The 23,602-nt window shown below is 33.9% G+C and overlaps 2 protein-coding genes across 7 annotated transcripts in view; both read right to left on the minus strand.

Moving 5' to 3' along the window:
- The window catches only part of LOC119638049 (proteoglycan Cow), a 152,417-nt gene that overhangs the window by 50,602 nt on the left and 78,213 nt on the right, over positions 1-23,602 (minus strand). The window contains exon 1 of one of the 6 annotated variants that reach the window (XM_038034643.1): positions 3,384-3,464. The exons of the other annotated variants lie outside the window; for them this stretch is intronic. Coding sequence (XP_037890571.1) covers positions 3,384-3,449 — 66 coding nt within the window. The 5' untranslated portion in view covers positions 3,450-3,464. Of the gene's footprint in view, positions 1-3,383; positions 3,465-23,602 lie in introns of those variants that run through there. 6 annotated transcript variants of the gene reach the window in all.
- On the minus strand, positions 16,861-19,100 carry LOC119638050 (membrane-bound alkaline phosphatase). Its single transcript, XM_038034645.1, has 3 exons — positions 18,913-19,100; positions 18,497-18,846; positions 16,861-18,423 (listed from the first exon to the last, which is right to left on the minus strand). The coding sequence occupies exons 1-3, from the start codon at positions 18,983-18,985 to the stop codon at positions 17,203-17,205; spliced, it is 1,644 nt and encodes a 547-aa protein (XP_037890573.1). The 5' UTR covers positions 18,986-19,100; the 3' UTR covers positions 16,861-17,202.

Raw genomic sequence — 23,602 nt, forward strand, 5'->3', positions numbered from 1 at the left:
CAAAGAACCCAACGAAAAGGAGAGTGAAATAGAAATTCTCGTTGAAATAGTATAACTCTGTCGAACTAGCAGCCAACGAAATTAACAGAATTAATTCCCATACTACACACATACACTTCCTGTGAGAACATGCATTATGACATGCATTATGAAATTATTTTTCCCTTCTTTTAATATCGGCTAGCAATATTCAATGACGTATCTATAGCTAGAATAGAAGTCTAGGACTACAAGGGTACAATAATAAGAAACTGAAATCAGAGAGGTCGTAAAAAAATATGTACGCTTTAACCTTATGGTAAGTGTCCCTCGTATATGGAAGCTATGAGGCTTAGGAAGGCTCTACAAAATCCTCAGCAACTGCGCTCAAAAGCTTAATAATAGAAAAAATCGCATGCGAGCTTCGGAGTTTGAAATAAGGATTAAGGCTTTGATTACATTGATGATTGATGCTTCCTTTATCCAGGCGAATGTGTATTTGCTAATCGTACATACTTAGCGAATATGACGTGTGTCTGAAATCTGAAATAGTTGGGAGGTGATCTCTTTTTACAACATTTAGCAATATTATGTTGTACGTTAAGCAGAGTTCAAAACCTAGCAGCTCTGGACCAGTTAAAGCTCGTTAAAGCTCGTTGTCAAACCTTAGAGCACATCATTCGAATTCAAATTCGAGTTTGCAGATAACCTATGAATCTGAATTTCGTTACGCTATGTCATAATTTACTTGTACACCTTCTAATGCTTATGCGAACCTATCAAACCTTTTTATTAAAGTAGTGGCTGGAGGAAATCTATCGAAGAAAATGTCATTGTGGTCGATGTCTTAATTCTTAATTCGGAGGGAGGTACTATTTATTTACTATTTAGCCTTCATATAAATTCCCACATATATTCATGTTGATGAGCATAAGAGATTCGAATCACTTCAAATTAAACTTTTCATTTATTAATTATTTATACGCAATGTTTGCATGCACGCATATCTGCATATTATGTTTTTATTAATAAATATCTCAGAGTTATCCTTTAGTGACAAGTGCAATTAGTTTCAATTAACAATTCAAAAAATTTTCGTGAATTCTCTCCTCTAATTATTATTATTAAGTGCTGCGTTTGATGGATACATACACAAGTTTTATCATATTAATAATGTACGATTTTCACAAATTCCTCTCTATATACATATGCGTACAATAAGATATTGTACATATAACTATAACCAGAACATAAAGTATAACGTAATGTAAACTTATTCGCTCAAAGAGATATTAAGTTTTCAAAACATAAAATGACATCGAGTGCTTGGCTGCTTTCCCATTAAAAAACTTATCTGCTGCATTACTTATCATATGCATCAATTTACTTTTAAGTCTTCTTGTCTGTCTGCTCCATATATTATTTCTAAATTCATTAATTTAAATCATCAATCTTTCGAGCATTAATCATTTAACATATACGCTATATACATAGGAGGAATGCGCATTCATTTTGCCATTCAAAAGAAAGGCATCGTAGACATTTAAGCAACAACATGTATGTGGAGAAATTTTCTATGAACTGTAAGCACTATTTTTCTTCACGTATGTCCGTCCATTCGTTCAGCAACAGTGCAGATATTTCATGTATGATATGTGCTTAAGTTCCTAAATCCAATTTTTCGAAAACACATATTTGCATCTTGACCTTAATTTTCGAAATAATGCAACTTGTGAGCTAAGACTTGATAGAAATTATGACAATACTACATGAAAAATCGGTGGCAATCCCTATCATGTCTAATCAGGGTAACAGACAATCAAATGCATGAGAAACACACTGGACATGCTTCAACCGACATACGTAAGATTGTATAAGGCGGCGCATCATGGATGCGCCGTAAACTAAACAATGTTCCAAGATGAATGAAATCCATACTTGAAGCACTCTGTTTGTCGAATAACTGATCGCGTAGCGACCGTGTCGTTAGCGAAGCATAAAAGACTGATTCTGAATGGTAAACAACCATTTAGCTCCTAGAAATCTTTGGTTGAACAAAGAAACGCCGTCCGATCATTCTTCATCGTGACAATGGGAGCTCTTCAACATTTGCTCTAATGGTCGATTATGGTCGAGCCTCATTTGCCACCCAACGGCACTTTTTTTGTAACTGAGAAATTCGAGTGTAACTAGCTCTCAACTGTACATATTCCTGGCAAATTTCCCTACAACATTATGTGTTAAAATGCTTCCAATGTCCATTGCAGTCCATTGGGTAATAAATAAAAAACGTGTTTTAAAAGTTGGGGTGATAAACTATGCTTTTGAGGGGAGCATAGATGTGCCGAAAATTTCATCTCCTCGTGGTGATCCCTGGAAGCGGAGGAATGGCGAAAAAGGATTTAAGGCTTGCAATATCTATAACTTGGCGACAAGTTTTCTGAAAGATAGCTTAGGGGTACACTGGAGGAGGCACTCTTTTCTCATAGACCATTGCTAGGAAGGAAATACTAACCAAACCAGCTGGTAACTGGTTAAGTAAAATATATTGGTTTAGTAATAGTTGACAGCATTGTACCGCCCGCTATGTCAGATATAACACGCGATGCTAATATATCCTTAAGAAGGGTAGTCCCGTGTCAGGATTCTATGGCTACTCCGAAGGCAAGAGTAAGACTAAAGGCTTGATAGGCTATCTTTACGCTCGACGGGGATCAGTAGCCCACTCACTACCTCACGAGTTTCTACGGATAAAGGTGATCGCATTACTTTATTGCAGATTGGGGCTTGCCAAGCTCCTTCGGAGGAAATTTGCATACTTACATACATGTGAAGACCGCGGTGGAAGCTTGTATGTCCAGTCCGCAGTTTAAATGCAGCAGTTAACCAATGTGTGAGTTCTGAGTGCTGGGTAAGGCCCTTCGGGGGATATCGTCGTGGTTGTGGTTTCTATCATTCCAAAAGCGAATAATTAGACGTAATAATAGGCCTCAATACTCCACAGAATAGGCTTATTGGGCCATACACAATACATATACAATATATCTGGTTTCTCCAGTCTAGTTTAGGCCTTTACTTTACAGGAATTGTCTAACTCTCTGGAGGGCGCCGGTTACGCAAAATGAACCTGTGTCATTGGGGACCGAGGGGTTAAATCGACAAGGTACGTTAAACGACCAAAGAAATCTGTTTCAAAATCTAACTTGTACTCATGTAAATTGTAATGAATATTAATTTAAAATACTTCTTAACAAAGTAAATTTTTTTCTCAATTTTTTTGTTATGGAGTTAATTGATATGGTAACTGTGACATTCAATTAGAAATGAGAAAATCTCTTTGCTCTTTGGCATTGGGAATGTGATCTTTCCTTAGGAAACTTCCCTATGTTCTATGTGCTACTTACGTTCTTAGTCGTTTGGCTACAGCACTCAACTCCAAGTAAAGAATTAAAAGTTTCGAGCCCACCCATAGCTTAACTTCGTTTTATAAAGTTTTTTTCGTCAAAAGATGAAGTTAAAGATGACGTAAAATGTCTTTCTAACATTGCATGCCTCCGCCTGGTGAAGTTCGCAACGCTAGATAGTGCGTTTGTGCAATAGCGTAAATTTTATTTATAATTCTCAGAAGTAGTATTTGTAAAAACTTCCTCTTAGCAATGCTTCAATTCTCTCCACCTTAAGCAAATCTTTTGCGTTGAAATTCTTTAAAAATAAGTTAATAGTACAAATGTTCGTTTCTTTGCTTTCACTGTTCACTTTCCTAGCATTCTAGGAAATTTTCTTTTCTCTAGAATAAGATGTGATTTCGTTTACGACAGCTTCAGCAGCTAACTGAATGTCAAATCGTTCCACAACTTGCCCACAATACTTTATAGTGGTATGAGCATGTGTTCGCTTACCACCAGAATGAATTCTACATATTAAAAATAATGCTTATTTTCGGTATAGAAGTGAGAGATGCTATTAGTATGTGTAATAAAGAAAAAATTATTTCATTTTTATTGAGTTGATAATAAAAAGTTATATAAATAAAGTTGTCTCTAGTATTAGTTTCTTTAATTAATATATTTCAATTTTATTTTATATTTACTGACAAAAGTTATTTCATTGATACACAATCAACAACAACAACTTAAAACAAATACACAGTTAAATGAACTAAAGAATTTTTCAATATCTTAATTAATATTTGCCACAGGCAAAATTGGAGTCGACTATGTATGTATGGTAGGGGGATATACTATATTTAGGATGAATGATCAGGTAATGAAAACTTAGCAAATGAAATTCTGTACAAATCGCTCTACATATTTCCAGTTATGTGCCTGACTTGCATAACATTTGTCGGGAAAATGGGCGTGTAGAATGTCGAAAAGGAAAGAAACGCTTTAGCAAATCATAATTCTTTAAGACAAGACGATGAAGGCCGTAGCCACTTGTGCTTATCATGCCATATTTATTCGTAAGCCTAAACTTTTGGCTGTTAGCGCTGATAGTTTGAAATTTGAATTTATCTTCACGCCCTTGCGTAAATATTATTTTACGAAAATGTGCAGTTCACTTACGGTTAAGTGAGTTAAGCTCTGCTTTTCCTACAATATTGACTTAATCTTAGATTAAATCCAGACTTCTATACAAAGAGATAGGATACCATTTAATCGATATAAGCGCCTAAGTCGAAAGATAAAGAAAGATCCCTTCAGCGAAAAAGTCAGTCATTCGGTAAATTATGCGTAATGTGACAATCAGTAGAATTTTTTATTTGCGATATTTATGGTATAATATTTTGATAACGCTAGGGCGACAGGGAATATGTTAGATAATCGAAAAAGAGTATTAAACGTGACGAATCATATTTTATTATCTTTTTATTCACTTCATATTCGGACATTATCGATTGATATTTGGGAGTAAAATTATGCAATCTTTCGGTCCTCAAATTGTGGGAACTTTGCGAACTGAACAAGCTATGACAAGAAATGCGTCTGAACACTTGATCAAATATTTATGTACCTTATCAGTATTAATAGTGGAATCAACTTAGGCAATAAAGCCTTGAATACATTAGGAAAATGCTATCATGCGATGAGATAGTGCTTCGTAAGGAACAAAAGCTTATTAAAAGCTGACGAAAAACGCTATGAGTTGAATGTGAAGGCCATGAAAATTTGTCTCATTCTAAAAATACCGTTAACGTGCAATAATAGTTCGACGAAAAAATAATATTTGATCAAAGCCAAGTCTTCGTAATGCTTATTGCCAATTTGACGTCACATACAAAGGGCCATAAATACGTGATACAATTGTAAACTGTTTACAGATGGCTGCGTTATCTATGATGTGTACGGCGATATGTGTCGTTCGAACGGAAACAAACTGTCGCTAGGAAAAGCTACTAACGCAGCAATTAAAGAAAGTGAACGACAAAATTGCGGGAAGTCATTATAAAATGATATTTTTGCAAGACGACTCTCGGTAAAATATTGTGTAACCCGTTCAAACTTCATTAAAATATGAAAGTAGAAAGTATTGATCTTTTATTGGTAGTTCAAGCATTGGCTGCTTGCTGATGTCAAAGAATTTTTGTTGTTTCGGAATTCAAATTCTCTTAGAAAGATGCGAGATACAGCAACGAATAATGACCAATGAATTTGTACTGAAACGCGTTTACTGAACTAATTTTTATTTGCTTTTCAAAATTGAAACCATACTCTTTTCAATTCTTATTATTTACAAAATAATTTACTGGCAAACGCATGATACCTACGTTGTACGCATTGAGTGAGACCATCTACTAAGGTATCGACAAATATTTAATCGAAACAATATTCTGTGCTTTGATTAAAATGAATATATATTTATTTGAGTCAAAATCAATTGGAAAATCAAACAGAATCCATTATTATCGAAACGTACACGGCATGTGACACAGCCCTTCATTTTATTTCGCACAACAATAACAAATTTACCTAAACATATTTGTGGACCAATAGATGCGTGTAGTATTGTGATGTTTGATATATGTAGCACTTGTGCGTATTGTTACCTTAAAATAGTCTAACACTTTGAATATCAAAAAAGAAAAAAAAAAAAACAAAAAAAAAACATCAGTAATATTGATGTCATTCATATCGATTGTTGTTGTTGTTGTTGTCCTTTGTTAAAGTTAGTTGCTGTTATTGCTAGTAAGCTTATTTGTTATTTGAGTGAACTTCAGACCCCAGCATGAACATGATGGGTAAACATTATAACCGATGTACATGTAAGAAAGAACACATGTTTGCCGGCCTACTTTTGACATTTATGTGAGCTAACAGTGATGAGTGACATGGCGAAGGTATATTTATTGCAATTTTAATGTTTAAATCGAAACTAACATGTAATCGTGACTATGCATACACGAGTTAACGTACATATTGTGTGTGCCGCCATTGTGCTTACGAAGGTGTTGTTGCATAGCCCCTCATTAGACCTGATCGACCAAAAACCACAGCACGTTCAACACGTTTACAAAGTAACAGTTTCAAATTATTGTCACACGCACGCACATATAGAAGTGAAAACAAAAAAAAAAAAAAAAAAAACGAGTAAAATGTTATCAAAAAAATGTATCAACAATTTTAGCAAGTATTAGTCAAATTTTCATTACGTAAGTGTACGTGTGCGTGAGTACACACAGAGGGCTTTTTACGTTTTGTATGCTTATAAAGTTTCATTAAGTGTCCTATGTTGGGTCGTGACTGTCAGGCATACAAGCAACTATTTGGAGCACAGAGGGTATTACAAAAAGTTTCTTACATAGATACATACGCACCTGTACTTTTGATATACACCTGCACAATTATTCTCATACAAACCTACTTTTTGTGATGCTAAAGCAGAAAATTACTACATTTTTACTTCAATTGCAATGGCTTTGTTCTGCATAGCCACCACCATCAGCATTATAATCCTTCCCATTTTACCAACACTAACGCCATCATCATCACCATCATCGTCGTCGTCGTCGTCGTCGGCGGCGTCGTTGTCGTCAAGAGCTTTTCTAATATCACCTGGGTTTTTAATACACAGTTATTTGTTCTACACATTCCTCTGTAATCTTAGCACGTAATTGCTTTTTTTTGTGTGTGTGTGTGTGTGTGTGTGTGTGTGTGTGTGTGTGTGTGTGTATAAATTCCCAGTTATGGGAATTTCTAAACCGCCGCCTCATTGCAGTGCTAACAATCATCATCATTATTATCATCATCAGGATAATTTGATAATATTATTGAGGAGCGTACATACTCATCTACGCTCATTCCAACATTTATCATTTTTATCACTCTTTGACACACAAATAATTTCCAAACTTAATTGAGTTTAAGTCGAAATTTTGATTTTGTTGCAATAATTACTTTTACATAACTTTGCGGGCAATTAAAAAAAAAAAAAAAAAAAAAAAGAGTCCTTTGTCGCAGTGTTTTATTTGGTTGATTAGATACAAATTTAATCAGTTGTTAATAATTATCGAAATTCTTCTGGTGGTGAGAATTACAGATAATTAAAATTGCATTTTAGTATATATTTTATTTACATAATATATTAATAAATTTGTAAATTCATTACATTATTACTTTTGAAATTAAAATTATTCGTAGATTTACATAAACACTCGAGAGCAAAAAAAATTCGCACATCCCTCTACATTTTCACTTTCACACTAAATATTTATATAAGTTAAAATTAAGTTGCAAGCATAACTAAAATTCAACTAAAGTCCATAGTGTTGGCTTTTGAAAAGCACATAGGGCTTAACCTGGCCCTCAAAATCATTACAGTAGCAATAAAACAGTGGAAATATCCAGAATCGCTCGTTTCAGTTAGCGCCGTTTCCTCGAAAAAGATAAGGACTGATGCATTTTTACACCAGCTCGCAGTTTAAAATGATCGTTATCGAATATGAGACAATGCACGACCAGAAAATGAATATCATGTCGGTAGCAGCGTCCCAAGTGATTATACTAATTGAAGCTCGGCAGAATGAAAGTTAAATCGCACGAATTTAAATCGATATGGTGCTTGACGTGTATACTAGCGATGTACTCGGCGAAGAGGAAGGGACTGAAAATGTGTTGCAACACGGCGTGATGACTTTTCACTTGTCACAACGTCACATCATCAAATCGCGGGTTGAATACAGTTCAACTCGGGCACGAGCTTAGCTTTAGGAAGTTAGAGGAGTGGAAGTCAGTCGAAGGACGGTTAGAAGAAGACTAGCCGAAGGATGCCTGACAGCGACATGACCGAAATTGACCCCAACCCACCGACAAGCACGCCTTCATTTCGCTCGAGAATATGTAAATTGGATTGTGGATCTACGGAGGATGGCACTGTTATCTGGAGAGTGCAAGATAGGTAATCATGTGGAAGACTCTATGGAAATTTTTTTTCGGGATTGATTTTCATGCGCAAAACCACATATCGCTGCGTCAGTACTTGGAGGAGATTGATGTGCCGGTTATGGCGTGACCTCGAAACCCCAATTTGAACCCTATTGCGCACCTATGGGTCGTGCTGAAGAAACGAGTACGAGCCAGAAACTCGTCCTCTGCTGAAATCTCGAAGAGCTTCGAATCGGAATTAAGGAAGTATGCAAATTGCATACTATAGGATTGTGTAAAAAAACTTATTGATTTGATGAAGAGTTGAGTAGAAATTGTTGTTCACGGTAGGGTAGGTAATCAGGTTGTCTCAATAAATGTTTCTTATCAATTTTACTGTTTTAGTTTCCCCGCTACCTGAAACGAACGATTTCGGGTATTTCTATTGTTTTATTTCTAGTGTTTACTCTAAAGCTTTTCAAGGTCAAAGGTGAGCGTTATGTATTTTTCAAATGCTATCAGTGTGTACTTTATTATTTCAGCTTAAGTTATGTTTGCAACCTAAATTAAAATTAATTAATTAAATATTTAGATTCGAAGTAAAAATGTAAACGATATGCGATTTCTTTGCTCTCGAATGTATATTTATATCCTTCAATATATGCTCATTGTCGCGAAAATATGTGTGATTTTTACATTGGGTTGACCCTTATGTAGGTTTGTTTACATAAATTATGGCAATAAATTTCATTATTAATGAAATTATTAAATTTATTATTTAAAGAAATATAATCTCAACGAAATATGTAACGTAGTATGTTACAAAAATGTTTTCACAGCCTTAAGGTACATGCTTTTGTAAAGCGGCATTGATTAAGCTTCTGGCATCTTTTGTCTCTCTCTGTAGGATGCTGAAATCGCTATTGAGACTTTAAAACTTTGGCAAATTTTTCGATTTTCTTTCTTCACTTAAGAGCTCATAAACAAAATCGATCCGCCCTCAATATAAAAATTGGTCACAGGCGAATTCTTTGAATTCTTTCTTCATAATAAATAATTGTCCCGAACATCACACTCATCGCACATCTATATTTTGGCGTAGATCTCAATTTACTCAGACACATATAAGAGAAAGGTTATATTCGTTATTGAGTTATCACCTACACAACAGGGCTCAAGCCTTCTAAATTAAAGTGTGTGTGTGTGTATAGACTATTGATCACAAATTATACCTTTATTACAAGCTAAATTACGACGAACGTTCAGAAAGAAATATGTACTTGTACCATGTGGACATAATCTTTGATCCGGGCAAGATTATCTTAATAAATTTCTTAACAAATTTTCAACCGTTTCTAATAAATATCACTTAATAAGTAAAAGAGAGAGAAATTTATGTTCAGATTAGGATTAATCTTCGCTGCACGCCATCATGAGTTGATGCATGAAAATACAAAAATTTTTTTCATTAAACAAGAGCGTATCAGTTGGATCGTTGCCTATAGTCATCTTTTAGCTGTGTTTATAAATATTGAATGGCCTTTACAGTCTATCGCCTACTCAGATGGTACTCCTGATTGTTAGAAATTGTAATTTTCATAAGTCATAATTTAAAGATTATGATTATGATTATGATTAAGAATATACGTAAGTTGGAATGTACGTTTTTGGCAAAAATCCGTAATGTTATATACTATATAACATTGGCGTCCCTACTATAAAATATTTCATAAACTGATAGCAAAAATTTAATAAAGATTTCTATCGAATAAGGAAGTGAATGATTTCTGTAGGTTATAAAGTTATTGTCGTAGGATTGTTGTTCTGTTAAGTTTATTTTTTACAACTGGTGGGGGCCAAAACCTTTCTAAAATTGGACGGTTCGAATTCAGAAGCAAAGCTAGTGAACTGATTATCTAATCTTTTCTAAAAAGAAAAAGCCGGCAGTAGTAGTTGGTAGCGCTTACGCTATGTTACTCCCACAATTTATTTCTTCGGTCTAAATAAGTTTTACTAATAATAATAGTTTTTTAGTTATCGCTGACAGCTTGCTATACACGCAGTGATTATTTTTAGGCTTGCTCCCTTCGATATATTTTTTGGCCACGTTTTGCTCTTTGCATGGCAAAAAAAAAACTTAAACTTTAGTAAGGATTTTTTTATATATATACATATCCTCTGAAGATAAGGTGATCTTATACATAATTTGTATGCCGCCAATTTTCGTTCCTGCCTACACTAGGCAAGAATGCTACATTAAAACCTATGATATAAGTGCGGAAATACCTTAACTTTTGCTGTTGTCTTGGTGCTGCATCAAGTCGAACTTCGATATGTAAGTCATTATCCAAAAAAAAAAAAAAATCTATTGAAAGTATTTGATACGGCATTTTCATCAATTTAGGTACAGTCTACGCTGATATAAGTACACCAACTTGGCAATTTGAGAACCGTCCATTTTTTTCCCGTCCCCCAGTTTAGTCATCCTTCTTATTATGTTGATCCATTCAGATCCATATTAGGAGTCGATTTGAGTATGTCAGCCCGTCGGTCCAACTGTCTGCCTACGTCCATGATATCTGACCATGTATTGTTTTGTCGAACCCGTTATTTGCCCAAGTCAATTCTTGAGATATTTTATTGAAATTCATTCAGCTGCTTTCATAAACGAAAACCATTGCAAGTCATGTACATATGTATATCTACATATATATGTATCTATATGTATATATGTATCTTTTGATATATTCATATATATATATATATATATCTCCTGATTTTGCTTATCGGTTTTAGTTATTCTAGGAAAGGATTTTTCTTCGGTTCATTAATAGAGCTGCCTGCTTGTAAACTCCTATATCAATTTAAAATCTTAAACAGTAAACGCAGTCGAATTGATACAGAATTGCAATTGGAAAGATGTAAGCTTATAAAATGTCAACTATGCACTTTCGCATATCCTTTCCGATACAATTGTAAAGCAAATATAGTGCTCTACTTGAAAATATAAAATGAATACTAGAGCAAATCACACTATTGTGCCATTAAAATAATGTTAAAGTAAACTTAAATTTAAATTTATTTTATTTGATAGATGAAACGAAAGTATGAAAGTAAAACAAGAAAAAAGAAAATCACGTTATTGAAAAATAAATAAATAAAAATATATATTGCATGGAGGAACCTTTTTGAAAAGGAAAAATGAAATATAATTTAGCGCGTGACAAATTGCATTGATAAACCCGCATATAAAAATCGATGCATACGAGAAAAACTTTTACATAAACATGTGAATAAACAATATTTATGAACAGCGAACTCAACTGCACGAGTCCTTACCCACACAAATGTATGTATAATTGCTTTTATATATATATATATATATATATATATATATAAAGGACTGTCCGCATGTGCATACATACGCGATTCTGTTTATATGCAGGGTACATAAGAGATCAAAAGACAAACTACCATCATATGCAATAAAATGTTAATTGTTTTTAAAATAAAATACATATTGATTTATTTCATTTTACTTCCAAATAATGAAAAAAAAAATTTAAAAATTCAATTGAACGTGTAAGAAGGCAGTTTTATATCTGTCCGTCCTTGGGGCGATCTTATATTCCCGTCGTTTTTTAGGCAAATACTCAGACATAACGATGTGATTTTTTCGACTATGGGCAGCACACTATGGTTCAAAAATGCTTACAAGACTCTTATAAATATCTTCGGCAAAGTTACGAAATTTTTACCATCAGAACTCATGAGTTTATTGGTGTAAGTACGAAACTGGTGAACAACAAAGTGATTAGAGCGAGTTGCTTGTCGAATTTCCAGGCTTTGGTTAACAGAAGCGTTTGTTTGAAAGGTGAACTGGTTGTACATTTCGCAGCGAAGCATTAGAAGTCTTGCAGATCTAATCTTGCCAAATGTGTGGTCGATTAATTGCTTACGCCCCGTTATGCTAACAGTATGTTACACAATTTGAAGCGTTTTAACCTCCGGCGACTAGTGCGATAAAAATGAGAGCAATGTCTTTGCAGTTGATTGAATGATTTGACCGGACTCCGATCGTAATTTTCTGAATTTCGTTTTAGCTTTTTGTCTTTCTAAGTAGTGCGGGAACCCATTTTCATTGTTAAACAAGCAAAGAAGAAATTCGATAATTTTTCTAGAATCAGCTTTAAAGTTATTATAATGGTGGATGGTTCAAATCCATTCATTTTACTATGAAGAACATATGCATTTTGTAAAGTCTTTAACTTGGCAAGTTTTCCGCATACCAAGTGTTCGTCAATATTAAATAAAGTAATACTTTACTCATCAAGATTTAGTTTGTACCTTTCAAAGTAGGCCCTATGGTTTGCACTATGTAGTGGGGATGACGCTCGTTGCAGTTGCAGGGTAATTAATCTGGGCCCCCATGAAGTTTTCAGCGAATTTTCTTTTCTTAGACACCGTCGTTCATAGCGAGATAACTTGTGGTTTGGACAGATCTATATATATATATATCGCTGTTTTTCAATCCTACATTCTTAAGCTTTTGTTCGAAGATTGTAAAGAACTTTTGCTAAAGCGGTTACCAAACAACAACAATTTAAATCTTATAATCAGAATTAGAAGATGTGCTTATCGCTAAGCGAACCTCTTCAAATCTAAATAGTAATTTTTCAAGAGTATCCTCTTTATTTCCCTCTCCCCGAATTCTTTCGGACTAACCTCATTCTTTCTGTTTCATTATATCGCGCATAGGTTTGTCATTTAAGATATTTCTGCTAACCAAAGGTGCTCATCTTCCATCGAGTATGCAAGCGTAGATCTTTTGGAACTTAAAACAAAAATTAATTAAAAAACTCTACATTAATCTTAATTGTTTCCATGTCTGCTTTATGTCACTCATAAGCGCGTATCTATGATACGTATATGAATTGCTGTGGCTGCTCTACATATCATTTTCGAGGAAACAACACAAAAAAAAGTATTTGTTTGAAATGTAAAATTAATTGCAAGCTCTTTACATTCAATAAACTTTCCTTTCCCTTTTGTTCGCACTCAAAAATGCGATTAGCATGAAAAGCTGTATACGCCTAAAATTGATCACGGCGGCAGTATACTATCAAATTACTAAAGAAGGCGAAAAAAAAAAACAAAATCATGATGCAATTTTATTGTGCTCTTTAAAATGAAAGTAATTGCTCCATTCGTGTTTGCAGACATTAAATTATTCATCGCCCATACGGTATTTGATTTTATATTCCATTATGCATACAATTGATGGGTGCTCTTCACTTTGTTTCTGATTGGATTGCAATAAACGTTTGTTCATTTTATCTATCACTTGTCTATTTATTTATTTTCACTGTTGTGCATTATGCATTATTCCCCCCTCAATTATATATGTAGATAAGAACCATTCCCGATAAACATGTCGAATAAGTAAGTATTCTCTTTAGATTTCTTGCCGTCAAATGCTTTCCCTTGGCACAACTAAAACTAAAATATTCATCGAAGCCTTTAGGTTAAAAGGATTTATTAAACTTTTTCAAAGTTTTAATTCCTTTTCAATTATAATATTTGCTATGGCCGACATTTACTGTAAATAATCATAAGAGATAATACATCTTTTCTTAAACTGCTCAATTAATTATTTAAAAATAGCTAAAACTAAAGATGAGCGATTTAATAATAGAATTAAAAAGCAAGAAAATCAAATTAAATATTATTTTAGTAAATTTCTCTTTTTGGAAATGAAGAAGCAACGGAAAATAGCAATAAATGAAATCTCAAAAAGAAATTTTATTTTCATATTTTATTCCGCGCATAAATAATAATACATTACTGGGAGTTAAAAAAAAAACAAAAAAAAAAAAAAAGAAAGAAAAACATACAACCATTTTTCAATAGTTTTAAAGCATAGAAATTATTTATTATAAAAGTTTCGAAAATAAACGTCAAAGTTATTTGGCATAAATCAAATTTGAAAATTCCTGCCCATCCTAAGATACTTTTTGGATGCTTTGTTTTTTTTTTTTTTTAGATATTTTGTTGTTTGCCTCCTTGCCTTGAAGCTATACTTCGTCGAGGTCTTTGGCTGCCTATGAAAGCATATAACATAATCACATCTGCTGTCTTTTTTGTCAGAATTTCATTCTGGTATTTTATGCATATTTTTATACCCGCAACTGTAAGATTGGTGGTATACTCATTTTGTTTTTTTTGTCCCAAAATATATGTAAAATCCAAAAGGAAGCTTCAGAGAGTCTATAAAGAATACATATATTTTGTTGATCAGCATGAGATTCTGAATTGATTTAGCCATGTCCGTCTGTCTGTCTGTTTGGCTGTGTGGTGTGTGTTTTTGGCACTCTTCTTGTCGCACAAATAAAGATATCGACTTCAAACATTGGAAGTTTTTGTACGCCGGTTGGTATTGAAAATGGGCCAAATTGGTCAGAGCAGAGGGGCGCAATGGAGTGTAAACTGAATGCCATTCAGTTTTTTTAACAAAAATTAGTAATTTGCTTATGAAAATGTATATTAAGAGAATATTTTCGGAAGGCAGTTAGTCGGAAAAGAACATTTAAGTCGAAAAGAAAGTTTAAGTTAAGAATGCTACTGTCAAACTAAGTAAACTGTAAATAATGCTACCCTAACAAATTGATTGTACATAAAACCACGATCTTGCGATACGAACGGTATCACGTCAGGCAAATTTCGTAGCAATATTAACTTTGTATACGTTAACAGCGGGTAAGGGATTAGTTCGATGGACATTTAATACCAGAAAGTTCTACGTTCCTTGAAATCTTAATTGTCGTTAGCAAACAGTTGGGCATAATTTCATACTAATATTCCCGTTCGATTCACTGCAATTGCAAGTGCATTCATGACTAGCGTTTTCAAGCTTTCTCTATGATCGAACAATTTTATTATCCCAAACGTAGAATAAATACATGGGCTTGGAATCTTATTGTGATATCATAATTGTACGCTTTCAGGGGGACGTTGTATAATGAATCAAATAAAGCAACCAATGATTGTTTAAGTTACAAAGAGGCGAACATATTTGAAATGTGATAAAAAAAATTCAGTTGAACGTGAACATTCAATACCTAAAATTTCAAACGCACACACAGTTTTCTCCGTAATGTTATAAATTTACTGTCGCTTTTGTATCCGCTTCAAATTTAATGCTTGCATTTATTAACTACTACATAGCATAGAGTTTCGCATATTTTGCCAGATAATCTTATTAATTTGATTAGCTATAAACATTTTCGTCTTTACAAATTTCCGCTTTAAAGTCTGTGTATATACTTATGCACGTACACGCTTTCAAGAGTCGTAAAAATGAAGATAAAATGTTGCAATTTTTAGCGTTTTTTTTTTTTTTTTTTTTTTTTTAAATCAACACAGCAGACCAAACTAAACAAGAGTACCACAAGCGCAAAACTGGAGGAACTTGATAAAGATCAAAATTGAAAATTTTCCCGCATTTGCAATAGTTTGCAATTCTTTGGAGATATTCCCAAGATCGTATGACAAGACCTTTTTTCGAGATGTGAAAAATTTCGATCTAAATATGGTTTCATTTAGTAAGTGACTTTATGTATATCTGATTTAAGTTTATTGAACGATCCAAGGTTTTTGGCGCTTGCAAGAATGGACTCGTTTATGACCGTATTATGCCTATGTCTATGCCTAGGTTCACAGAGATAAGTATATCTACATTTCGAAAAAGTAGACAAGTTGCAAGTAGATGAAATCTGGATAGGCAAAGATCTTTCTAAAGTACTATGTGCTTAATAAGTGTTCCTTTGAAGACTTGTATAGAAAATGTTGTTAATTCCGATGAGACCAACAAAAATAGGTAAAAAAAGTGTTATTTAAGCAGAACCGTTTTTCTTATATGTTCGCTGTAAAGCCTTTTTTCAATTGTAATTCTTTTCGTGTTCGTCTTGTCTGCCCTTCTCGTCCCTTAGACCTAGGGGAAGTAAAGCAAAACTTAGATTGGCAGCGAAATGCAAAAAGATACTTGTGTAAAGGAAAGAGAAAGCGCAGTAAATAAATAACTTTGAAGAAAGAAGAAAGGCACGAATACCGAAAAACAAAAGTTTTAAAAAACGAAAACATAACCTAAAAAAATTTCCATACCTACGTCAGATCTTCACACACTTTTGGCAGGAGCAAACGAGCAAATAATTTACTATTTGCTATATGTTTTTAATTTTTCGCTTGTGCGAACAATTTTCAAAATAATTCCAATTATTTTTAACGCTTTATCAGAAAACGAAAAGACCGCGGTTTCAAACTACAAAACTTAAATTTTTTTTTGCACTTCGGCTGTTCAATAACGAAATTGCATAACTGAGAAATTTCCCATTCTCTGGAAATCTATTCAGTTTTAGCTCAAAATGATTACTTCATCTATTCCATTTCAAATTTTTTTTCTTAGAATCTGATAAAAGGAAGAAGAAGAAGAAGTCAAGTATCGGTAAATCTAAGATGAATGTTTATTGTTTAATCGTTGCTAAAGGCATAAGATTGTCAGGTCTTTAGCAACAGTTTTTATTAAGGAACCTAATTAAGAAGTTAAATATAAAACTAAACATTTGCATCAACTTCAACGATCCAGATACATTTTTCAGTTATTGTTGAACTATATACACGAGTTTCTAAAATGTAATATAATCCTATTTGATTGGTATAAAAATTAATATAACTAAGCTAAGATAAATAATATTGCTTTGTTGTCCCTGCTCAGGAAATAATTACTGCATTCATACAGTATCCTGGTAGGTCCTTTGTACTTTCGATTTTGCATTTACCCTACCATGCATAGTTTGTAAATTTTTAATTATCTACGCGAGTGCAAACCATCTGAACAAGCGGTCTTTTGAGATCCCAAGCAAGAGGCATAAGCTATAGCGTGTGGTATAAAGTTTTGTTCATAAACACCGGTGAAGAGATGAGCAAAAGGTCCTTTGGCAAATACGCCAACGTCATCGCCACCGTGTGTCTCTGATTCTAAAGGCACGGCCGAGGGAAATTGATAGTCTTTATCGTCCATATTAACTTGCTGAAGATTTTTACGTTGAAAACCAGTTGACTGGGTCAATAGGTTATTGGTGTAACCAGGTCCATTGGCATAGCTTAGCGTAGCATATGGTAAACCATCCAAACCCATTTGACTATTATTAATGCCAACGATATCGTTTTTACGACTGGAATATCCTGCTACAGACATCGTATGCGAATGATCTGACGTGACGACTATTAAAGTGTCGTCAGTGTTGGTTTGCAATTGTGCTAATTGTACGGCTTTGTCGAATTCGACTGTTTCGTCGAGCGCTTTCATGGCTAAAGAATCATGATGCGCATGATCTATGCGGCCACCTTCCACAAATAGGAAATAGCCTTTACCCTGGCTCTGAGAGTTCAATATATCCAAAGCTATTTGAAGCATTTCATCTAAAGAGGGGGTAACTGTTGCGTCACTATCTAAATGATACGGTAAGTGATCCATAGCAAAAAGACCCAGAATCTTGTCGGTCGACTTGGATAAATTGAAAAGTTCTTCGCGAGTTTCAACGTACTGAGCTGTCGAACCGTGTAACGATTTCCACTCTTGTATAAGATTGCGGCCATCTAAGCGACTGCCGTTATTTTTTAATTTTGGTAGAAAATGTTTACGCCCACCACCCAAAATGACATTTAATTTTTGGCCAACCGCACTATAAATCATTTGATGGGCTATGTCGGGACAAACGTTGGGATCACCATTGTCCTTTAAAACCTGCTCATCATCCTCCCAATTTCGATTGGCGATATGAGCAAAAATTCCGGCAGGGGAGGCGTGTGTTATGCGTGTATTAGTAATAAGCCCAGTAGCCATTCCTTGAGCTTGAGCCCAAGCCGCCAGAGAAGAGACATGATGGGCTGTATCGTTTTGACCGGCACAGTCATAGAGTGATACGTCAGCTGTTAATCCTATAGTAGCATAATTAGCTTTAATACCGGCCAAATAGGCGGTGGCGGTGCATGCCGAATCAGCCACCTGAGTATTAACGCAATAAGTCTGCGAAGTTTCGGTTTAAAAGCGATTTCATATACAAAACGGTTTTTTCTTAAACTCAAATGCATTTCTTTACCTTGCTAAGGCCCATGTAAGGAAACTCTTCAAAGGAAAATTGTTTCTCTTCCCCGCCCATATATACCCGTCCTGCGGTCAACGTTGGTATAGACATACCGTCACCCAAAAACATGATCACATTCTTAGCCAAGTTAGTGTTCAACGTTGATTTACTTTTCAATTGTCTCTCTAATATACTTTGACCCAATTCCCGCCAATGATTGGAATCTAGTTCGCGATTTTTCGAATATTCAAATTTTAACATAGGCAAAGCACGTTTTTCCAAACGTGCTAATTGTGGTGTCGCTTTGAAATTAAACAACGGATGCATGCGTTCTTCATCATCATTAGTCGTTGACTTATCAATTGCTAAGAAAAAAGTGACATAATTTCTTAAATCATTTCAACAAAATAATTCAGAATTTATTCACTCACCCAACCCATGAGAGCAATATAAAATAATAATCATAATGAAAAATTGTGCATAAAATTTATAGTTGATAAGCATCTCTACGTCTATTATGTGCTATGGCTAAGATAGATAAATACTCGAAAGAAAATTTTTTAATTTTAAATAAATATTTTAATATAAAACTTGATTACTTTCGATTTATATTTCTAATACCAAACTGTCTTCTTAAATAATTCCGTGATGGTATTTATAGGGGGAAATTATTTCAAAATCCAGCTTACATTGTTATTGTTTTTTTTTTTTTTTTTTTTTTTTTAAAAAAGTGTATTTCAATTTGATAACACTTACAGATTGATGTTGGCTACGCATGGAGCTAATAAATAATAAAATTTTCATATGACAGTGTGTACTAAGTGTGCGCTGACACTTATTTATAGTTAATTTAAAGAAAATTAATAAAAATTAATTAATTCTAGAAAGGAAATATTAACCGACATAGCTTGCGTACTAAGCTCGGGATGCTCGCTCGATATAATACATGGCTGGTTTTATTATTCTTCATATCATAGAACATTGATGCAACATTTCAATGCATCAGATCGATCAATGTTTTGCATTAAAATCGTTGAATGCCTTTGTTCGCGAATAAAACTTGAACAAAATGCTTAGATAATATAATTTTAATAATCAGATTGATGTGAGTGTGTGTATATTTCAAATTCTTTTGAATTTGGATGTATTCAAAATTCGTTATAAACCAAACAACTAAAGCTTACTGTACTCATAAGAATTTTATAAATATGTTTTGAAAAATATGGTTTGTTGCTGTCTAGCTGCTGCTGATGCTTGTTCACGAGGTAGTGACTTAAAAACAAAAAATCTCTCTGATAAGAACGCAAATCAATATTTTATTAATACACTTTAGTCTCGAGATTTTCAAACACACACACACACACACATAAACACTTCAGCATATAGACGTCTTGATCACGTGAATTCCTATACATGTGAGCATTCACATTTAATGCTCTCTATATATATATATATGTATGTATATAAATATATATATATATCCTCAGTAAACTTCAATATTATTGTGCGCATACCAGAGAGTACAGAATAATAGTAGCATTATCTTTGTAAAATGACTCAGCATTGAAAAGGCGAAAAACAAATCAATTTTATTTATAAAAACATAAAAGAGAAGGGGAAAAGTCAATTAAAAGAATTTGTAGATTTTTAGTTGCGGAACATTACTGATAGTATTCCTGTTAAAGGCAATAAACTTTATAGCGATAAATTTTCATTTTTCATTTTGTTTACATAAATAAAAAAAAAATTAAAATCTAATTCTCAAGAAAGTAGTGGTTGCCTTAAATAAGTCTGCAGAGAGGCCGATAGAGACAGAGAGAGAGAGAGAGAGAGGGAGAGAGAGGCCTACCTCAACGCACTTCGATTACCAAGTAGTGGCAAACAAACTGGAATGTGCTGAGGGATTTCACTCATGAGCCTGGTGTTGAGCTACTGGATCATTTTACCGCCCATATGACCATATTAGACAAATCTGGACTGAGACTGGTATCGCTATGGACACAGCAAGCCATTGGAAGCAAAGTGCAAGCCGTCACATCCTGTACGAATGCGCTGCTGTCTGCCGGATTAGATATCAGGTGTATGGCAAAGACTTTATGACTTCGAATATCGTATAGTACTCTGAACCTAAGAAAGAGACGAGCTTTATAAAGATGCTAAAGCTGGAGGGCTAGGGGCACGAGCGAGCACAATAGAGCTGTTTTGGTCGCAGCGGGAATCGGTCGCCGTGTTACAATGCAATAAGTCAACCGAACACATTAGAAATATTTGACCAAATATAGGCTTTTAGTTGGATTGTTTGAAACGATTTTCGTACAGACCTGCTAATTAGTCATTTAAATAGTTCAATATCTCTTACAGGCTGTGAGATTTTCATCTACTTTTGATGCATATGTATATTCATCGAAATTTTTGGTGGCCATCACCAAAGTACTTGTTAAGTTTTAGGGAAATGTCCGCCAAGAATTATATAATTATATGATTCCATTTTAATGTCTGCAATGATTTTATAAAATGAAGGTAAGTTTTCAACTTAATACAGGGTTCGTCTAAACAATGATATGTGTTAAGTTTGAATATTCTATCCCGGTGTTTCGAACCATAAGCTTTCACATGTAAAGTATACTTAAGCTTTTTTGTCGTTTTTCTATACTTTTTACCAGTCGCTCAGTGGATGTCACCAATATGATAAAGGCGGTTGCTACCGGGGTCACAAAAGTTTTTATATAGTTGATTTGGGTAAGAGGGTGTGAAGATCCGTATGTTGTTATAGAGATAAGAAGCTGCAATTTAGTCGCCGTCTACAGATCAAAACAACATGTTCGCTATAAGCAAAAAAAAAAAAAAAAAAGGAAAAAAACCCAACGTACAACTCGTAGAAATTATTGGTTTAAAAACATGGATTCACAATCTGTAGGCAGCCTTGGTTCATAAACATTAACGGGTATCAGTTAAAACTTTAAAAAAGAATTCGTTTCGCAATAAGACTGAACCAGGTGAACTGCCGTAACTTACGCCTTATAAGAATATTTTTTGTGGGATTATCTTCTAATGTTCCAAACAATAGGACAAATTTATTCTACGCACGTTTTCTGTGACGAGTAAATGTATGTAAAAGAAAGCATTTTTTAATAAATATAACTGAAATCCTTTCCAGCAGAGGCTATGTGTAATTACAATATATTTTTCTCTCTCTCGTTCACTTGACGTAACATAGCAAATGAAAGACGAGTCAACATTACAAGTAACGAACCGATGAAAATTAAAGGGAAAAATATAAAATTTTTCAGCTACGAGAAAACAGTTACAATTTAATGGTAAAAGAAAATTAAATTTTTGATAGATAGATAGATAGATAGACAACAAATGCTTTCTTTTAGTACAGAATTCACACAAATACACACACACGCACACACATACACACCCACAACCACACAACCACACACCCACACAATCACACACCCATACACACTCTTATCGACACAATTGTATATGTGGACGCCTTCGTACTAAAATATAGGTCGAACACTTCAAGAAATGGTAGCATTTGCTATTGATTGTAGAGTAAAGAGTTGTTACGATATTTTAGCTGACCGTTCTCTCACTCGTTACACTCCTATCCTCGCTTAGTAGTTTGTTGTTTTATAATCGGTCTTCTTGTGTTATATACATATATATATATATATACGTATATCACCACAACTCGAGTAATTACAATTTTTTTTAAGCAGTTTTTCTTACCGCAAAAGCTGTTGGTAGTTTTGCTCTTATTTGTTGTTGTTATTATTATTATCGCTAGTATTGTTCTAATCCCCCTCAAAAGGGGTCAATAGGCAATTTAACGACAAAAAAACCCCAAGTTTTTTTCTTTAGTATATTGCTCAGTCTTCTATAAAACTTTAATTGGTTATTATTCGCAAAATTAAGGTTACGCAAGTAAGATTGCCCTACCATTAAAAATCGTCTAATAGTCATTTATAATAAAATTTGACAAAGCTGACGACATCGCAATAAATATTCAAATGTTGATCTTTTTTTGCAAAGATTCAAATTTTTATTGGATTATCAAGGAAACAGTTAAAGGACATCTGAAATGACATTGAGAAAAAATTCGCATAACCTTGGCTTGCTCTTGCTGTAAGCCTGTCTTTAGTACATGGGGTTCTTCCTTTCAGAAGAGCGTAGTATTAAAGCAAAACCTCAACGTATTTGCATTCGATTTAAACTGATTCTCTCACTATCTGTCAGTTGCGCATGACTGTCGATTGCACTATTGAACAAAGATCTAATCATCCGTTTTAAAGGTACTATTTCTTTGTGTGTATAGCGTGTACATTTGAAATCTTAGTTTTACACGATTTGCCAGCATTTCAAGCACTTCAAAAGTTAAATAAGAATGAGATTTAGTTATCGTCCATCACTGAAAACAGTGCTCTGTTAATTGTGGGTATATCAATGGATGGAATGGTATAGTGGTTGTTGATCAAAGAGAAATAAAGATTTTATATATATTTTATTTACGTGTTGTCAAGATCAAATTCACTAAATCGTTGTATTGCTACACTTAGGTTTCAAACGCTGCGTTCAGTATGATCAGGTTAGTTTAGGAAATAGGATTAAGTGGTGGATAGAGCATTAGATTCGATTAGTTCGAACAGGCTGACTTGATTGAATATGATTTTTATCGACTGCTGAAGCGAATCTAATTGACTTAAATTGAAAAAAATATTTTTTGCAATTGAAAAATTGTCAAACGAAATCGATAAGAACAAATATATGATATTGTTATGAAATTCGCTTTTACTAAGATACAGTCCGTATCACTAGATCGTGGATATTTTGATTAAGAGAAATGCACTTCAAAGTTCTTTTATTTTACCACTTTGTCTTTCACAGCATTAGGAATATTTATTTACAATTTATTTTGGCCGTACTCTCAACTTCTACGTTCTTGCCAGACTAACTCTACTTTTCACAAATATGCTATTTATGATTTTATTTATAATCCCTGCCTGGTTTTTCCTCTAATCGTTTTCATCGGCCTGCACCTGCATGACGAGCCTGCGAATATGCACTTAGCTTTTACTTGTTTGCTTTTCCGCTAATCGTTTTCATCGGCCT

Source organism: Glossina fuscipes, unplaced genomic scaffold, assembly GCF_014805625.2.
Source record: "Glossina fuscipes isolate IAEA_lab_2018 unplaced genomic scaffold, Yale_Gfus_2 62, whole genome shotgun sequence".
NCBI classification, from domain to species: Eukaryota; Metazoa; Arthropoda; class Insecta; order Diptera; family Glossinidae; genus Glossina; species Glossina fuscipes.